This window comes from Eurypyga helias, unplaced genomic scaffold, assembly GCF_000690775.1.
Source record: "Eurypyga helias isolate BGI_N326 unplaced genomic scaffold, ASM69077v1 scaffold6638, whole genome shotgun sequence".
In the NCBI taxonomy this organism is placed as follows: Eukaryota; Metazoa; Chordata; class Aves; order Eurypygiformes; family Eurypygidae; genus Eurypyga; species Eurypyga helias.
In genome coordinates this window covers 33,618-51,580 of record NW_010266234.1, presented here as the reverse complement: position 1 = coordinate 51,580, position 17,963 = coordinate 33,618, and the positions used below count along the sequence as shown (strand labels likewise).

General features: G+C 47.4%; 1 protein-coding gene across 3 annotated transcripts in view; it reads left to right on the top strand.

Annotated features, from left to right (window-relative positions):
* LDLRAD4 (low density lipoprotein receptor class A domain containing 4) overlaps positions 1 to 13,588 on the top strand; it is a 13,970-nt gene extending 382 nt beyond the window's left edge. Inside the window, exons 2-3 of one of the 3 annotated variants that reach the window (XM_010156995.1) lie at positions 11,562 to 11,615; positions 12,896 to 13,588. In XM_010156995.1, coding sequence (XP_010155297.1) covers positions 11,562 to 11,615; positions 12,896 to 13,438 — 597 coding nt within the window. In that variant the 3' untranslated portion in view covers positions 13,439 to 13,588. Of the gene's footprint in view, positions 1 to 11,561; positions 11,648 to 12,895 lie in introns of all 3 variants that reach the window. The other 2 variants (XM_010156996.1, XM_010156997.1) reach the window with 2 other exon arrangements.
* The last annotated feature ends 4,375 nt before the right edge of the window (positions 13,589 to 17,963 follow it).

Below are 17,963 nucleotides of genomic sequence, written 5' to 3'. Positions count from 1 at the left end.
AAAGATAAATTTAAGATCATCTGCATTTGGTTTATTATTAGACCCTGCTGTGTTGAATGTAGCCTGGTCTCACTTTGCGTTTAGACATTGATTTCGGCATCCTGTTGGCTGCTGTTGTAATTTGAAGGGGAGTGGAGAGGGAATGGATGGGGTACAAAGACTTGAAATATGTGTTGTTGTGACTTTCCATATATTTATTAATATCCTGGAGTTCTATCACTATTCCTGTTTTGTGAAGCTGTGGTAACTGCTGGATCCAAAACACTGACCCAGGGAAATGTAATGTTTGTTTCACTCAAACAGCAAGAAAATATTAGTCAAATGATCCCTTCAAGGGTCTGGAGCAGTTAAGGTGTGTTATTACAGAGCCACAGGCTTAAGACCGAATCTCAGTCCTGACTTAAGACTGTCTTTTGTCAACCCAGCAGTAAACGGGCACCTGACTTGCCTTGATCCAGGATTTTGCTGGGTGGGATGCACTGCTTCCTTGTGAGGGCTGACCACAGGGTGTCCCTGATACTGGGATACACCCCACTCCCACTGGTGTGTTTCCCCACCCCCCCGCCATATCCTGTGATGTTGCAGGGAGGTCCGTTTTCTGGTGTGCCTTTTATGTCCTCAGAGCAGTGCCCTCGGCCTTTTTGCTGGCTGCGATGGCCGAGGGGCTGTTTGTGAGGGCAGCCTTTTGATGCATCGAATTCCTGGCAACAGCACTGAGTTCACAGCTTCATTTCATTCTGCTGTCAAAAAAATTGTCTGGCTGTAACTCGAAGGTGCGTCCCTGGTTTACACCTGTCATAGGTCCAGTCTTGCCTTTCTTTCCATCCCAGTCCTATGTTTCTTCCTTTCTCGTGCATATTAAGGAGCTGCCAGGGTTGTGGTGAGAGGCATCGGGGGTGCTGGTCTGGCTGAACAGTAATTGCGCTTTTTTTTTCTCCACAGTTAAATTTCAGCCAGATCAGTGAACAGAGTACCTGGGTAGGGGAGGAGGCAGGGGTGCTGCAGCCGGGGCTGGATCTGCTGTGGCACTGCACCCTGGCAATTGGCAGCTCCCTCCTGAAATCTAGCTGTCAGACCTGACAAATACAGGGTTCCCAAAGCTCTTGCTTAGCACATCACCTGCACCCTTTTTCTGGGGTGAATAGGTTTTACCTTGGCGGCTGCATGGCGAGGAGAGGAGTGGAGCTGTTGCCCCATTCCCTACCACTTTGGTAGCACAGGAATGTTTAGCTCTACTGGAATTTGTCAAACCTTAACCTTGTGGACTTCAGGGCTGGAAAAATTGGCTAGATTAATTTGAGTGTTGCTTTGAAATGGCTGCCATAATTGAAGAGCCATGCTTCTGTCTGGAAAAAAATGCTGGCTGTAATTGCTACATGTACCTGAAGTGAAATAACTTGAGAAATCTTAAAACTGCAGTCAGCTGTCAGATGCACAAAGTAACCCATTATTTCCTTTGTATGGTTCGTTAGTGTTGCTTGTTATCAGAGCAAGTGGTGCCTTTTCTCTTGGACACTAGGGAGGTAACATCACCACTTTGAGAAGGAGAATGTGCGTTTTGGCAGTGGGGACTTGGGAGCCACTTCAGTATTGAGAACTGCTCTTTAAATCACCTTTAAAACACTGACTCAGTTTCAGTTTGACACCCTTAAAAGTAATGATAATCATTCCCATTAAGTGCTCACTTGGCTATTGATGATTGCTTGGCAAGAACTGGTTACCAGTTCTTCTGAAAACTCTGGTATAGGTTTGTGATCACTATTACTCATCTGGATTTCTGATAAGCTGTTCTTAAAAAAAGGCTGTACTTATGGTGAATGGCACTTTGAAGGTCTCTGAGGTCAGATGTTAAATACGTTTGAATTTTCCTCTCTCAGGTGTTGGAAGGAAATTCTCATAGAAACTGGTTGTATGCTGCTTGCAGTGCGGACCTTAAAAGCAGTGTGCAGTGCAGGAGGAAACGGAAGTGTTTGCTCTGTGATGTGAAACTGGAAACAGCTGGGCTGTTCTCATTGTCCACGGTGGAGGGAGTTGCACAGAGTAAATAGTGTGAGCAGCGAGATGCAGGTTCAGATCATACACTCTTAAAATATTTCTTTTTTTAACCCAGCAGGCCTCGTCCTGTGTGTAAATGCTACGGATAAGTGGATTCTCGTACAAGGGATTTGTCTCTTTTTTTTTAATGGTATACAATCTCTGAAAACAGATTTAAATGCTTATTAACTACTAATGTCTGAAGAAAATATTATTCTGACTCAGGCCTTCTGTTGGTGGAGAAAAACTGAGTGGAAATAGAGGAAGTTCAGCTGTATTTCTTAGAAGAAAACGGTGAAACAAATGAATTGACTGTTGGCTAGTTCCCACAGTGAACTACAAAGTAATTCATTTAAGTGAGGTAGCATAAGTATATCAAGATGCAGAATCATGCCTTTCCTATCCTTTCGTTACCTCTAATTTTCCTTTTCTTCAAGCCTGTCCTATTTCTAAATATAATCATACCTTCCAGTAGCTGAGCTGTGGCTGAATTGCACAGATTTCTGGTCCTGTAAAGAACAACTATTGGATAGATGATATCTTATTCTCTTTCTGCTAGAAAGTGTAATGGAAATGAACAGAGAAACTATCCACTGCCTTTATTGCCAACCCTATACCTGTAAAACTCATGGGTCAGGCCTCCAAAATAATTAAATAGAAGGTATCTGTGGGTTTCTTCTTTGGCTGGCTGAACTTCTTTCATATGTGTTTAAAAAAAAAAAAAGTGCCTGGAAGTTGAAATTTTCATTGTCTTTCAAGTTCAGAAATAGGAGTATTTGTTTAAAAAATGAATTATCACTGGAATCATGAGTGTTAGTAACACCTGAAGGGCAGAAAAGGGACCAATCCCAGAAAAAAGTTGCTCCTTGACAAGTACATGCTGAAACCCACTTAAATGCTCCTGTTCTGTAAACATGCTTTTCTGTGTGAACACCAGTTCATCTTTCTTTTCTTTGTTTTTGTGGTTTTTTTTTTCCAGTTCCCTCTAGAGTCTCATCTTCCAATCTTTCCCCTGGTCTTTGTTTTATTACCTTGGCTGGTGTGCTGAGACCTTAAACGGGTCCCAGCAGGGGCAGGAGAACCTTTGGGTGCCCAGGAGTACTGTATGCTTCTGCAGCAGTGCTGACTGAGGATGCTGCCTGTCCTGCCCTCTCCTAGTGTGGATATTAAAACATTCAAAGCCTGTTTTAATATTAGCAGAAATAACGAGTTTTGGGGTCATAACTGCGAGAGGTGGAACAATGCCGAGTGACAACGTGAAGTGAGCGTGCACAGTACAGAGTGGTGTCGGTATCACGATGGATAAAATACTGAATGCTTTCTTTCCCCCGCTGCCCATCCATCAACAGTGTTTGGCTTTGCAGCTGGCAGCAAGCCAAAGTTGTAGGGCATCAGAGCGGGATATGAAGGCTATAGGGTGTCGAGTGTACCAGGGGCATGCCCAGGGCTGCTTCACTAGGATGACCCTACCTCTCCCGTGGGAGTGACTGATGCTACTGCTAACGCTGGGGCATTTCAGGACAGAGCCGTGTGGCAGCCTTGGAAAGGCACCTCCGTGCACAGGGTATGCATATCTGACGACCCGGGGAGGTGCATGTTGTGGTGTTGCTGGTTGTGCCCTGGAAGGACTGCAGTTGTACTGGGAGGGCAGTGTCGCCAGTCAGTGTCCTGCTGGAGTGCAGGTAGCCACGAGCAAGCAGCTGCTGCAGCGCTCTCCTGTCTGCTGGGTCAAAACCAAGATAAATCTTGCTTTCCAATCATCAACTCTTAGTGTCATCATCGGTGATTTCCAGAGGGATGTTGAGGGAAAAGAGATTAACTAAGTGACTTACAGGGAGGTGCTTAATGAGCCTCTGATGTTCCTAAATTGATTCCTCCTCCACATCCTGGTGGCTTCTGTCTCTGTGTATTTTTCTCTTATAAAATGGATGTTGAAGGAGTAAGGAACGCTTTGACTGCCCTGGGTCCACTCCTGGCAGCAAAATGCTTGCATCCATCATGTAAGACGCTCACCCTGACCAGCCCCCGCATCCCTGCCTCCCAGCGCCGAGGGCGGCATCGTGCTGGGGCGAGTCAGCTTGTGTTGGGATCTGCATTGATAACGCCTGTCCCAAATGCCAGGCTGCAGGAGCACAGCTGTAAAAACACTGCCCTCTTTCCTGGAACCTCTATTTCAGGGAAAAAAAGGGGAACATCAGGAGGGTGGCAGAAAATAATAATATTGACAACTCCAGGGCTTTGTCAGTGATTTCAAATGTTAATCTTGCCTCTTGGCCTTTTGAATTATTCCTTGCCAGTGTTAGCGTTATTCCTCCTATTGCCTGCTGGCATCCCTGACCCCCTGCTTCTCACTTTCTTACTGATGTGTGCGGAAGAAAGGAAAGCCCAGCGGGAACAAGAACCCAGACGACAGCGGGGAGTGCTGTAGAGCACCCTGCTTTGCCAAACCTTTTCCTTTGCACCAGCCGTCGGTTGGCGGGAGTTGGACGTGCGCTGTGCCCTCCTGCGCGAGGGATGCGGGCTTGCCTCTCCTCGGGCTGTGCAGCCAGGAGGGACGGTGTGCGCTGGCTGCTGCTCTTTGAAGTCTACCACAATAAAGTCGGGGTGTCTTTTAACGGGGGCAGGATTGTCTAGGAAATCTGCCAGTAGGACTAGGAGCTGGGAGCGCCAGCTTCGGGATGGCTCCTGGCTTAGTGTGTCACCTTGGGCAACTTCCTTCATCTCCAAAGAGGAAGGGTAATGGTACTTACTCCCTTCATTTGGCTGAAATGAAGATTACTTGAAGTGGTAAAGTGCTGTGAAGTTGGGGTAATAAAGGCTTTAAGGCATTAAGTAACAGAACAGAGCTTTAAGTAACAGAAACAATCTCTAAGGGGAGGGAGGCAGACTACATGTGAGAGGTCTGGTACTTCTTTTGTACCGTGCGCTGCTCTGCCAGATGTGGTAACCTTTCCTGCCCTTGGGAAACAGGGCTTTTCAAGGAAAGGGCAGTCCTGCTGGAGTACTTGTCATTCTGCTGGGGACAACGCCATCGCTTTGCTTGTGTTGGGCAGGGAAGATGCTGGGGCCTGAAGAGCTGCGGCGGTGTGAATCACCCAGGAACACTCGGGGAGGAACGAGCCGGGTGCCTTCCCGGGGCGCTTTGAGCAAGCCGCGGCTTTAAGGTGGTGTATGTAGTGTGGCTGCCACCTAGGGCCAAACCCAGAAACTACACTGCTGTCTGGAACGCTTCATTTGCGAGAGAGGGGTGTAGGTTTTGGTGTGGGGTGTGCATGTATATTAGGAAAAAAAACCCCAAACTTAGTTTAATCGAGAGGAATAGAGGGACCTTATTAATACCTGTAATGCACTTCAGAAAGTGGGAAAGCTGATGGTTGTTTCTCAGGAAATAGAACTCAGCCTGAAATTGTAACTCTCAGAAACTGAAAGTGTAGAAAAACTAAAACTTTCCTTAAGAGTCAGTAGAAAAGCGGAGTTTGGACTGTTGTGGTTTAACCCCAGCTGGTGACCAAGCACCACACAGCTGCTTGCTCACTCCCCCCACCAAGGTAGGATAGGGGGGAGAATCGCAGAATCGCTAAGGTTGGAAAAGACCTATGAGATTATCCACCCGCACTCCCCCCACCAAGGTAGGATAGGGGGGAGAATTGCAGAATCGCTAAGGTTGAAAAAGACCTATGAGATTATCCACCCACTAACCCAACACCACCATACCCACTAGACCGTGTCCTCAAGTGCCACATCTACATGTTCCTTGAACACCTCCAGGGATGGTGACTCCACCACCTCCCTGGGCAGCCTGTCCCAATGCCTGACCGCTCTCACCAAGGTAGGATAGGGGGGAGAATTGCAGAATCGCTAAGGTTGAAAAAGACCTATGAGATTATCCACCCACTAACCCAACACCACCATACCCACTAGACCGTGTCCTCAAGTGCCACATCTACATGTTCCTTGAACACCTCCAGGGATGGTGACTCCACCACCTCCCTGGGCAGCCTGTCCCAATGCCTGACCGCTCTCTCAGTGGAAAGGTTTTTCCTAATATCTAATCTAAACCTCCCCTGACACAACTTGAGTCCATTTCCTCTTGTCCTGTCACCAGTTACAAGGGAGAATAGACCAGCACCCACCTCCCTACAACCTCCTTTCAGGGAGCTGTCAAGAGTGACCAGGTCTCCCCTCAGCTTCCTTTTCCTCAGGCTAAACACCCCCAGCTCCCTCAGCCGCTCCTTGTAAGACTTGTTAGTGTTTATGACTAACAAGTAATAAGCAGAAGAGTAAAAGTGAGAAAACTCATGGGTTGAGAGAAAAACAGTTTAATAGGTAAAGCAAAAGCTGTGTGCAGGCAAAGCAAAGGAAGGAATTCATTCACCCCTTCCCATGGGCAGGCAGGTGTTCAGCCATTTCCAGGAAAGCAGGGCTCCATCACACATAGTGGTTCTTTGGGGAGGCACAAAAATCAGCACAGGGATGCTTTTGCTTCATTACAGTTCAACAGTTTTTCTTAGTGTAAATTTTTACTTGTAGTTTATCCTCAGTTAAAAATTTGTCTGCTAAGTTTTGTGTGGTTTGTTTTTTTTCCTGTAGTCTCAGTGTGCTAATGCTTGGCCAGGGTCATTGGATGACACTGTGTGCTCCAGGAAGCACAGCATTTGCAAATGGCCTCAAAGTCATGTTCCTGAACTGTTTAATTCTAGAGCCTGTAAACCTTTGTAAAATACAAATTAGGCAAACTATCTTAGGCTTATCCAGTCTCCTAAGCTGTATATACTGAGTTATCATCACCATAAGATAATTAAGTAATCACTTAGCTGGATTTATTAAATGACGCTGTCATTTCAAAACCCAGTTGCAAAATTAATTTCTGTAAACTGTCACAAAACCCAGGAATGGCAAAGGTCAGCAAAAGACACAGGTGGATCCCTAAGATTTTCATTCCTTTGGTGTTATTTATAGGAGCTAGGTTTTACCACGGAGACCCCTCCTCTTTCATCCTGAAACCTAACAGTGTTAAAAATGAATACAGTGTGGGGAATGAATGCGTAAGCTTTCTCTCCTCGTTGCTTTTAAGTATTGAAGCTCGTGCCCAAAGACCTGTAGTCTCTCAAAGGAGGAGCACGGTGAAGAGGGTAGCTGTTGCGACCCGCTAAGAAGCAGATAAATGATGCACCGCCCCCAGAAAAACAACAAGAACAACAAAAAAGGGTAAATTGCACTAGCTCAGGTTTAGCCTTGATCGCAGGTACCTGAGAGCTAATTGTGCGAGTCCCCGGGCCTTCGGCGAGAGGGGGGTGCCTGTCGGCAGGCTGCCGGGCGCTGCGGTGCTGGGGCTGCGCCAGGCCTGGCGCTTGGTTATCCAGCATGCCGGGCTGTGTCGCCTGGGCCTGGTTTCCTCTTGCTCACAGGGTGAGAAATCGCTGGGGGAGAAGTGAAAGCAGGTTTTTGCCATCAGGCTGATCTACTTTGGTATCTTGAACAGTAAAAGCAGAAACAATATGAGGGAATATAAATGCAAATGCTGTCAATTCTTACCTGATTTTCACTGATCTGAGTGCAGGGAAACATTTTAGCTGTCAAATGAAGGTCCGTAAGCGGAGAGACAAGAGAGCAACAAACAACACTTCCCCTCGGTGTAAGTCACCAGAGACTGTGTGTGGCAGTCCCAGCGTGTTATTTCTTACATCTGCATCTTGTGGGGAGAAAAGTCACGGGGATATTTTCCTTCTGCAACACTGAGATTTCTCCTTTCAATGCCTTGCCATCACCCCAAGGACAGCAGGTTAGGTGGGCAGCAACCCTCAGGTTAAGTTGTATCTATCCAGTGCCAGGGGATGGAGGGTTTCCCTGCTATGAAGACTAGAGGAAGGTAGATAATAAATCTCCTGAGGTGGATGCAGTGATTTCAGGAAGACAGAATGGCTGAGAAGACCAAAATTGGGAAGGTAAAGCAGGCATCTGTTTGGATGCAGTTCTTTTGTTCCAGACACATGCCACCTTCTGTGGAGGGGATGGGGTTTATCTGGGGAAGGCAACGTGCAGAAAACCCCGCTAGCATTTCAGGATGAGATTCAGCAAAGCGCTTGAGTGTGTTAAATTTTTATTCATCGCCTATGTTTTCTGTTAGCCTTGGGATGTTAGCAGAAGGGCACATCTAAGTCGCAGACCCCAGCAGAGTCTGCCTTTGCTCCGGGCTGGCAGTTCCCAGGCCTGCCCTGAGGCAGGAGCCGCACTGCTCACTAGCGAGCTGCTGTGCCTGGCTCAGAGGTACCTAAGGAAATACCCCTTATCCTTTTACGTAGGCTGTATCTAGTGCATAATGCTAAGCATAAATGATTTTACTGTTCCACTGTACCCCTCATGCATTTATAAATATAAACCCCGTAGAGCCACTCATAATTAAGCACTGGCGTGTTTTCCATCATCTCGCTTGGTCTCTCTTTTCTTCTTCTCTACTCTTCTTCCCATGTTGTCATACTGTTCTCCCCTTAAAGTTTAGGAAGCCCCTCTGTGTATTTTATTTGTCATTGCAGGTCACTCTACGATAGCTTCATGTCCTAGAAGGATTCAAGGATTCCTCTAGAGCCAAGAGCAGGAAACCCAGTTCCCTGTCAGCTCCTTCCCTTTCTCCTTATCTCTCTTGCTGTCCATTTTAAGGCTTGTCCACGTGCTAAGAAAGAGCGTAGTGCCTTTTCCTACATTGGGCCAGTTAGTCTGGGCTTATTCTGGGGGTGAGGAGAGGATCCCGTACTGTGGCACTGGGCTGACCAGGTATGCACGATGAGGTTGGTCTCCATGTGGTGTGTGAGCCTGGTATTTTCCAAGCGTGGGCATGCTGAGCACATGCTCCCAACCATCTGCTTGAGGAGTTCCTCTGGTTCCTGGGATAGAGATCTTCTGGGGGTTGCCGGCTGCTAAGTGATTTATTGAGCTTGCTGCACTCTCCAGAGGAAACCCTGGGGAAGGGGCTAGTTAGAGGTGGGCTGTAGGACACACTGTCACAGCGGCCACATTGTTACACATCCTTGCATCCTAAGGATCTCACAGCCCTGGAGTTCAGCTGCATCCCAAGCTGTCTCCATCGAGTGGTTTAGCCCGGAGTGGGGAGGGCCATGGGCTCCTTTGGTCTCATCACCTTGGTCCGGCTATTGCAGCCCCTCGGTTGTGCTCTGTGGACTCTGTAGCAGCTGCAGTGCCTCCAGGCAGGGTCTTTTACTGTATTGGGATTCAGGCATCTGCAGGAGAAGTGGTGGGCAACTCCACCCCTCTAGCAGGTTGTTTCTGGTAGACGTTGCTGCCCCCAGGTCTGCCTGCTTAGGCTCAGCACATGGGTCCTGCGCCCTCTCGGCTCAAGGTTTTCTCCAGGTACTGCACTACCTCCCTCTGCTCTTCCTGTTCTCCAGCCTTAGGGGGGATGGAGCCTAGGATGGGAGTTGTTTCCACTTCCACATGGGGAGCTCCTTTTCATAAGGGAAGTTAAGTAACACGAGTGGCTGTTGGTAGATTGAATTCCTTTCTGGGTTGGGTCATTGGTTTTGACTTTTCTTCTCTCTTCCGAGCCTGAACACATTAAGGGAGGGAGAGATGGCGGCATTGGTACAAAACAAAGCTACACAGTATTGTATTTTTCAAGCCCTCACTCAGGAATCTGCTGTTGGGCTCCATATAGAATCATAGAACAGTTTGGGTTGGAGGGACTTTAAAGATAGATCATCTAGTTCCAACCTCCCTGCCATGGACAAGGACACCTTCCACTAGACCAGGTTGCTCAAAGCCTCATCCAGCCTGGCCTTGAACACTTCCAGGGATGGGGCATCCACAGCTTCTCTGGGCAACCTGTTCCAGTGCCTCACCACCCTCTCTGGGAAGAATTTCTTCCTGATGTCCAATCTAAACCTCCCCACTTTCAATTTAAACCCGTTCCCCCTTGTCCTGTCACTACAGGCCCTTGTAAAAAGTCCCCCCCAGCTTCCTTGTAGGCCCATGGTTTGGGGTTCTTGGGCAGTTAATTGTGCACTTGATCTTTGACTTGCATGTTTTACTTAACAATTGCAGGACATTTGGAGCCTGCTGGGTCAGCTGCTGATAACCTGATTGTCTGTAATTGTGCAAATAACACCCTCAGATATTTCAAAATGAGGGCATCCGGGTGATGGGGAAGTGGAAGATGGGTACAAGTATATACGTACACAGTATGTATGATAACAGTTACAGTTTCTGCTGTTTACAAAACCTGATACAGTCACTGAAATACGTGAATCTACCTACGATTTGTCTTTCATATCAGGCCTTTGCAAATGGGAATACTTGCGAAGGGGAGTTGTAAATAATTGCAATTGTCAGCCTTCCTCTGTCTTAGCTTTCTAAATCTACAGAAAAGTGATGGACCAGTTTTGTTATTCAAAGCATTTCCCTTAACAGCTGAATCCTGTGGGAGATTCCTCTTAGAGCAGCTTTCCTCTGCGGTGGACTCTCCCAACAACATCACAGACGGCTTTTTGTCTCTGAGTGTCATGAAGAACATCTAGTTAGGTCTATTTTTACATCTGAAATATGTTGAAAGATGCTGTGGTGAGAAAAATAAGTACAGTAAGATTTGAAAGTACTTTTCAAATGCTTTTGGGGACAGTATGCATTTTTCCTTCCAGTTCCTGAAATTTCTTAAGTCTATAAAATCATAAAACTTTAACACCAAGAAAATACTCATGACCTTACAACGTTTTGATTTTCTTGTTTTGCACTGATTGAAATTCTGTGCTTTATAGTTGTTGTGATGTGTCCTTTCCAGCATTGAAATTTTCCAAGAAAAAAAATCTGTTGCGGTAGTTACTGCTGCTCTAAACAGATGAGAAGAGAAATAATGATACACCTTAAGCTCTTTACCCTTGTTGACCTGTTGTTCTTCACCCTTTTATTCTGCCCTGAGTGCTGGTACAGTGTCAGAACGGCCTTTCAAGGCATGAGAGAGAAAATACTTTGGTCTGAGAAGGTGGTTGGGCAGGGGAACCGGCAGCTGAATCCTCAGCCGTGCAATTCCTGCCTATGGTGGGAATTGGGCAACTGGCAGAATACACCTGGGTGTAGAGCTACTGGCACTTCACTGAGGTTACAGACGCCAGGTTTCCTTGCAAACTGCTTTGGCTGTGGCGTGTAATAGTGATCCTGGCTGGCAGGTCAGCATCCTCGAACCTGCTGACCTTGCTCGTGTGGCCTCATCGCGGCCTGGGAGGTGATGGGTGCCCACTCGGTGCACAGGTGCTGAAGTCCCTCCCGTCCGTGAGGCTGGGTGTTCGGGGTGGTGTCGTGGCGCTTGCAAAACAGACCCAGCCTGGCTTGCTGGGGTGCAGAGCTGCTCTTTGCTCTGGTTTTGGAGAGCAGGGGGCAGGGCATTACTTGTTCGTCTCCTTTCTCTACCTAGAGACAACTAGTCCTTAAAAGCTGACTGCTCGTCAGAGTCATGGTATGAAGGCAGAACGGTGATGTGGTCTATTAATTTTTCTCTTTTGTTGTGTTTTTCTACATTCCAGGAAGGGTGCTTGTGGCCTTCAGAAAGCTTGGTTTCGCGCCAGGGTGCTTCAGAGGTACAGACAGATTTCTTTTTATCTTCACCAACGTGCTTTCCTCTTTCTCATTATGTATATTTGACTCTTCTCAAAAAAAAATGTCTGTGTAGTAAATAAAGCTTTCTCGGTGTAAGCTGAGAGCTGGGATACAGGGAGAAGCTGTGTCGTGGTAGGCATTCACAGGTAAGCGGTGCGGGTGTCTCTCGTGCAGTAGCTCAGTAGTTTGAGTATTCAGGGGAATCTGGGAGACCAGTTGCTTTTCTCCCTGTGCTTTTTCCTGGATTTACGGCACGTAGCCTGTCACCAGCATCTCCCATCTTCCAGCTAGCACAGATCTCTGATGTGTGTGGTAAACTGTGCGTGTGTTGCTCCGAGTGGCCCAGATGTCCTGGGACAAACAGCAAAACTTCCTGGTGGCATCTCTGAGGGTCGAGGGCTAAGGACCCTCCGTGGACCCAAAACTGAGAAGAGCGGCTCGGTTAGATCTTAGATGCAAGAAGTGTCTCAAACTCTTCCTCTTGTAAAGCCTGACCTTCTCCAGGGCTTGGTATGCCAGGGACATTTTTCCCAGCCTCTCAGTGCAGAAGCCTCACAGGTCCTCCTCAGAGGCCAAGTTCTGGCTGAGAGCTGAGGGGGAGGAGGACACCTGATACATCTGGTAGTGGTGAAGGCGTGAGACATGCTGGGCCTTTGCAAAATGTACTGAAGTGACCATCTGAGTTCTTTGGTGATATAGGGTATTACGTTAACTCTGAGTAGGAGGGGGAGGCTCAGACTGCAGCTGAAACTCAGTATTAGGACACTTTCATAGAAGTAGTTAACTGTCAAGACTTGAAAGTGTTTTGTATGTGCAGAAACAGAATAGTTTTCTCTTGGGCTCTGCATGGTTTAATGTCAGAAGGAGCTGTGTGGGTCTTGATCTGTTCTCCAGTATCTTGTGTTAGATCCTTCCTGCAACTCCTACCTCTTCACATGCATGTGCGTGGGAGCACGTGTGCGCAGCGTCTGCTGGGTTTAACCTCTGAGATGGGTGCCAAAGAGAAGCATCTTCCATTTTCGGAGAAGCTGTGGCTGCCCCATCCCTGGAAGTGTCCAAGGCCAGGCTGGATGAGGCTTTGAGCAACCTGGTCTAGTGGAAGGTGTCCCTGCCCATGGCAGGGGGGTTGGAACTAGGTGGGCTTTAAGTTCCTTTCCAACCCAAACCTTTCCATGATTTTATCAGTTCTTCGTAAATACGGAGCACCCACCCACAGTGCTTTGCTCAGACATGGAGTCACGTGTGTCTCTTCCCGTTTCAGATCATGTACGCTCCACGGTCCAGGGACAGGTTTACCACCCCATCTTTTATGCAGCGGGACCGTTTCAGTCGCTTCCAGCCCACTTACCCTTACATGCAGCATGAGATTGACCTTCCTCCGACCATATCCCTCTCTGACGGGGAAGAGCCGCCGCCGTACCAAGGCCCGTGCACCCTGCAGCTCCGGGACCCAGAGCAGCAGATGGAGCTCAACCGGGAATCCGTCAGGGCACCGCCCAACCGAACCATTTTTGATAGCGACTTGATAGACATCTCGATGTACAACGGGGGCCCCTGCCCACCGAGCAGCAATTCGGGCATAAGTGCAACCAACTACAGCAGTAACGGAAGGATGGAAGGACCACCCCCGACGTACAGCGAGGTCATGGGGCATTACCCAGGCTCCTCCTTTTTCCATCACCAGCACAGCAACGCGCCTCCTTCCTCGCAGAGGGGGAGCAGACTTCAGTTTCAGCAGAACAATTCAGAGAGCACAATAGTCCCCAGCAAAGGCCAAGACCGGAAACCAGGAAACCTGGTCTAAGTTACCCGCCGAGGTGCATTTGAACTGAAGAGGAGAGGTTCAAGCAGGGTGGTGGAGGAAGACGCCCCCCACCTCCCCCCACCATGCTCCGGTGCACAATGTTGTTACGTTTCACCTGGTACAACTTAGTAAAACCAAACGTGCAAACCAGTTCCTTGTTTCTGATTCCTTTCAGGGGAATTGTGTGCAAGAGCAGATCGAAAGAAACGCAAACTTCCATTCGGTGTGTCTACGAGCAGTGTTTTGGGGGAGAGGGGTGGGATATATTATTATTTCTTTTTTTAATAAACTATTTCAATTATTTAATTCTAAAAGTTAACTTAGCACAGTAATGAGGCTTGTGCAGCCTGTTTTATACTCACTGAGTGGCAGGAGGAAGGTGGTTTTGCTAGATAAATGGGGGAAGAATTGGCCAGTTTGCTTTGTTTTTTCCTCCCAGGGTGTGGATCTTTTTTTTTTTTAATATGAAACAAAATTCCTGTTTTGTGTGCCAAGGTATAAAGTTGAGGACTTAAATGAATGCAAGGAATTAATTTGTGTTGTGATAAATGTGTTTTAAGAAGTTGCACTATCTTAATGTTTAAAAAAAGAAAAATTATATATGAGGGAACTGTTTTATGTGAAGTTCTTCTATATGTTGTCTTTTCACCTGTGGATTAATGACAGAGCCCCAGAAGTAATCTGGAGGAGTTTATCCTCCTCCCCCCTGGTTTGCTAAAAAAAAAAAAAAGGGGGACGGGACTTAGCCTAACATCTCTTGACTTTTACAAACCAAGAACTACAGGTTTTTGCAATAATTTGCATTCAAATAACAGTGCATCGATGAAGTGTCTTGGAGACTTTTGGATGGAAGAAGGCAAATGTGAAATCCCAGCATTTTCTGTCACTTAGGGTTTAGCTATTTTGCGGCGTAGAGTATTCGTTTCGTGAACGGCGAAACAGAGATCTCAGATGTGTTAATTTGTATTGATTCTAACTAAGTGCTGCCATTCTTTTCCTTTTCATAATGCAGTATTGCCAGTACTTACGGTTTTAGAGATTTTTTTTTTTTTTGCCTGCACTGTAGCCTGAAATGTATTTAGTCACATATCATGACATTATGCAATAAATTGTTTAAAAATGCAAGGTGGGTTTTTTCCCCTGCAGTGCTGTTCAAGTACCCGAGACTCTGTTGTGCTTTTCGCTCTCCGTTTCATCCTTTAGATACCCAAGTTCAGCCCTGGAGATCCATTGTGTTGAAGTGAAAGGGGCCTGTGTAGGTGTAACCCGCCCCCCGTGCTTCCGCAGCATCCCCGGCGGTGACGTGGGAGCGCGGTGACGCTCACCGCAAACCACTTTGTTCTGGGCCCTGTTGCGGAAACCCTCCGCCGCACGTGTCGTCCGGTTGATGCCACCAGGACCACGCTCATGGGTAAAGATGACTCGCCTCTTGAGGGTCTGTAAGCCCGAGTTTGGCCGTGCTGGTCTTAAGAGTAGTTGGAAAACGTTACCCGCCTGCAAAGTGGCGTGTTCCTGTGTGGAAGCACATGCAGCGCCGGAAGGTAGTTGATGGCTGGTGATAGTGGCATCACAAGCACATGAAAAAGCACAACTTGCACTTAAAATGCATTTTGGAAATGGACTTAAAGTAAGAACCTTTAGAGGCTTAGCTGGAATAGTTTCTAATATACGTGTGCGTGAGTGTGTCACAGACCTTTTCGCTTTCAGATCTCTCTTCCTTTACGCCTTGTGCTTGGCTACGGGCAGCAGCCGCTGAGTGCCCTGCGGGTGCCGAGGAGGAGTACTGTACCCCAGCGCCTGGCCCCGTGGCCAGATTTCTGCAGGACTTCTGTATGCCGGGGGCTCTGATAACTGAAGTGCATCTTTGATCTATGCAGAGTTTTAATGCCAAAACCGTGTGCGTGTCTGCGTGTGTGTTTTCTGGGCCTCAGCGTCGTTTATTTACTTCATAAGGTAATTGGGTTTTATTCTCGTTTAGAAAACATTTGTGTGACTGTTAGTCTGAAGATGCAGCCTCATTTGTCTCTGTAATTGGTTTTTTTGGTCTGAGTCACGCTGGTAATGCAGAGTAAAACTGCTGTTTAATTTATGCATTATTTGAAGGGAGAAGAGAGGTCATATGATGGGATTCACTTCCTGTCCCGCCTCCTGCCAGACCCATAGGACAAGTGTATAGGGGACAAGTAGGTGGCTGTCAGTCAGCTAGGGCTCTCGTCACATCTGGTTCCTGGGAGTAAAAGCTGTGAAACAAGATTTTTGCAAACAACCTGCAAACATAAAAAACAACACACCCAAAACCAGAAGACAAACCCAGCAAATGTTGGTTTTGGTCTTCAGTGGCTTTTGCTGTCCTTTAGAAGTGAGCTTTTAAGTCAGAGAGCGCGTTTGCTTGGCAGATTGTTGCTGTTGCCTAAGTGAGGTTTATTTAGCTGAGAAGCTTTCAGGCAGGAACGTCTGGAACTCGGCTGTCAGGGCAGAGCACACCAGGGCTGGGCCTTGGGCTTGGACTGCTTGAGCACCAACCTTTCCCCGTGCGCAGATCTCAGCAAAGTGAGCCTTGGGGGTGCCTGCAGAGTCACCCCTCGGGAACACGGGCAGCCCTTTGCCATCTTTCACCATCCCTGCGTGCCAGTGGATTTAGGTGCTTCCCATTCGCATTGTCCGGTACGGTGCATGCACTGTTGTCCCTTTGTTTTTCTTTGCGTGGAAAGCGTGACTTGTTCCGGTTCTGTTTAAAGATTTGTTTAAAAAGAGCTTGGTGTTTGCTCACCCGATGGCTGCGTTTCCTCTTGCGTCTTCGCGTTCTCGCTGAATCCTGCTCCCCAGAGCTGACGTGCTGCCGGTGTACCTGTCGGCTCTGAAAGCGGAGTCTCCTGTTGCTTGCTGTAGGTGAGCTTGCAGTCTGCTGCTTCTGTTTCGGGGCCTCTTACAGGAGTAAATACGGCATTTTCTGATGAATATTGGCCATCTCCGACGGGAGTGCCGCCAGCCGTGTAACGTTGCAACAGCGTGTGGTTTTCTGGTTTTTCTTCTGTGGCAGTGAGAGAGAACGTGCCTATGCTAACAGAATGATGAAAGAAGGAATATTGGAATTGGATAGCGCTATCAATCTTTACAGGCTTAGAAATGGTCATCTCTGAAGATACATAATTATACCAAACATTTATGGAAAACTCCCTTTGAAAATACCCAGAATTAATAAGCTGTGTTCCACAGCCACTCAAGTGAAGCTTTGTAAATTACACAAGGTTTCTGCAGATGCTGTGGAGTTAATCTTGTAGGTTATACCTGCAGGTGGTTTGGTTTATGTTTATCATGCACAAAACCCACGTAATACGTGTGTGGAGTTTTCTGTGCGATGGATCCTATTAGCCTGAATTCTGGTTGCGTCTCCTGACCTTGGCCATCTTCTCAAAATTCTGTCATGTCTCCAGTTTGGGAATTTTCAAGTTAAAACATTTTCTTTAAATGTACCTTTAGGAAATAAAGTGTTATGACCTCTGTGCTACCACAAAGGTTAACTTTTCCCTTCTGTGGCTTGGCATGGCTCCCTTGGTGCTAGATGTGCCCCGTCGTTGTTGTTTGCCTATGATCTGGCAGGGGTTTAGCATAGAAAAGGCCTCCCCGTGGAGCAGCCAGCTCTGATCTGTGTGTACCTTTAACTTGACAGCGGCTGGGCTCACCTCGGGGCTGTACAAGCAGGCTCTTTGGACGCGAAGCCGCTTTGGAGAGGTGAGCGACGGGCAGGACGACGAGTGCCCATTCGACAGGGCCGTGTTTGGGTCCCTTTTCCCATAGCGCAGGGCACACGCAGCGTTCACGGGACTTGGTGTCACAGGTTGGTTTTGCCAGGGAGCACTTAAGGTAGTGATGAGCTCTGCACTCAGCAGTGTCTCGGTCTGATGTCACTTCACTGCGGTGTACTTTTGCCTTGTAAGTGGGAAAACTCAGATACGTGCCCCATGTACAAGTTCTCGATGGCTAGTGAGGGTTTATGGTCCTGCAGTCATGGGAACTGCAACAACCAGGGGTCAAGCTGTACTCCTTTGGCTTTTTTTTCTTTATTGCTTGCCCACTTCTCCCACCAGTTTGTCCCAGCTGGAAGCTGCTTCTGCTATCCCAAATCCCTGAATTCTCATGTCGCAGAAAATTATTTTAAAAGAGTGGCTGAGATTTTTTTTTTTTTCCCCCTAGTGAATGGGGTCTAAGGAAGAGCAGGGAGTGTAATGACATTGTTTCTGAAAGAATGCACTTTCTTTGAAACAGGGAAGAAAGCCTTGTCCTGCTGGAGAGTCCCGTGTGTAGGCTGTGCGGAACAGTGCTGTCTGAAGCTGTCATTTCTAACCCTGCCAAGTAGTGACATACTGGGTTTTAAAACTGACACCCTGATCTCAGAGGAAGGTTTGAATGGTTTGGAGATTGATTACTAACCTTTCTCTGACTCTGAGTCCTGAACACTCATGGTAACTAAGGCAACCTGATTTCACAGTCAAAATAGTATGCTGGTGAAAATAGATATGCTTCA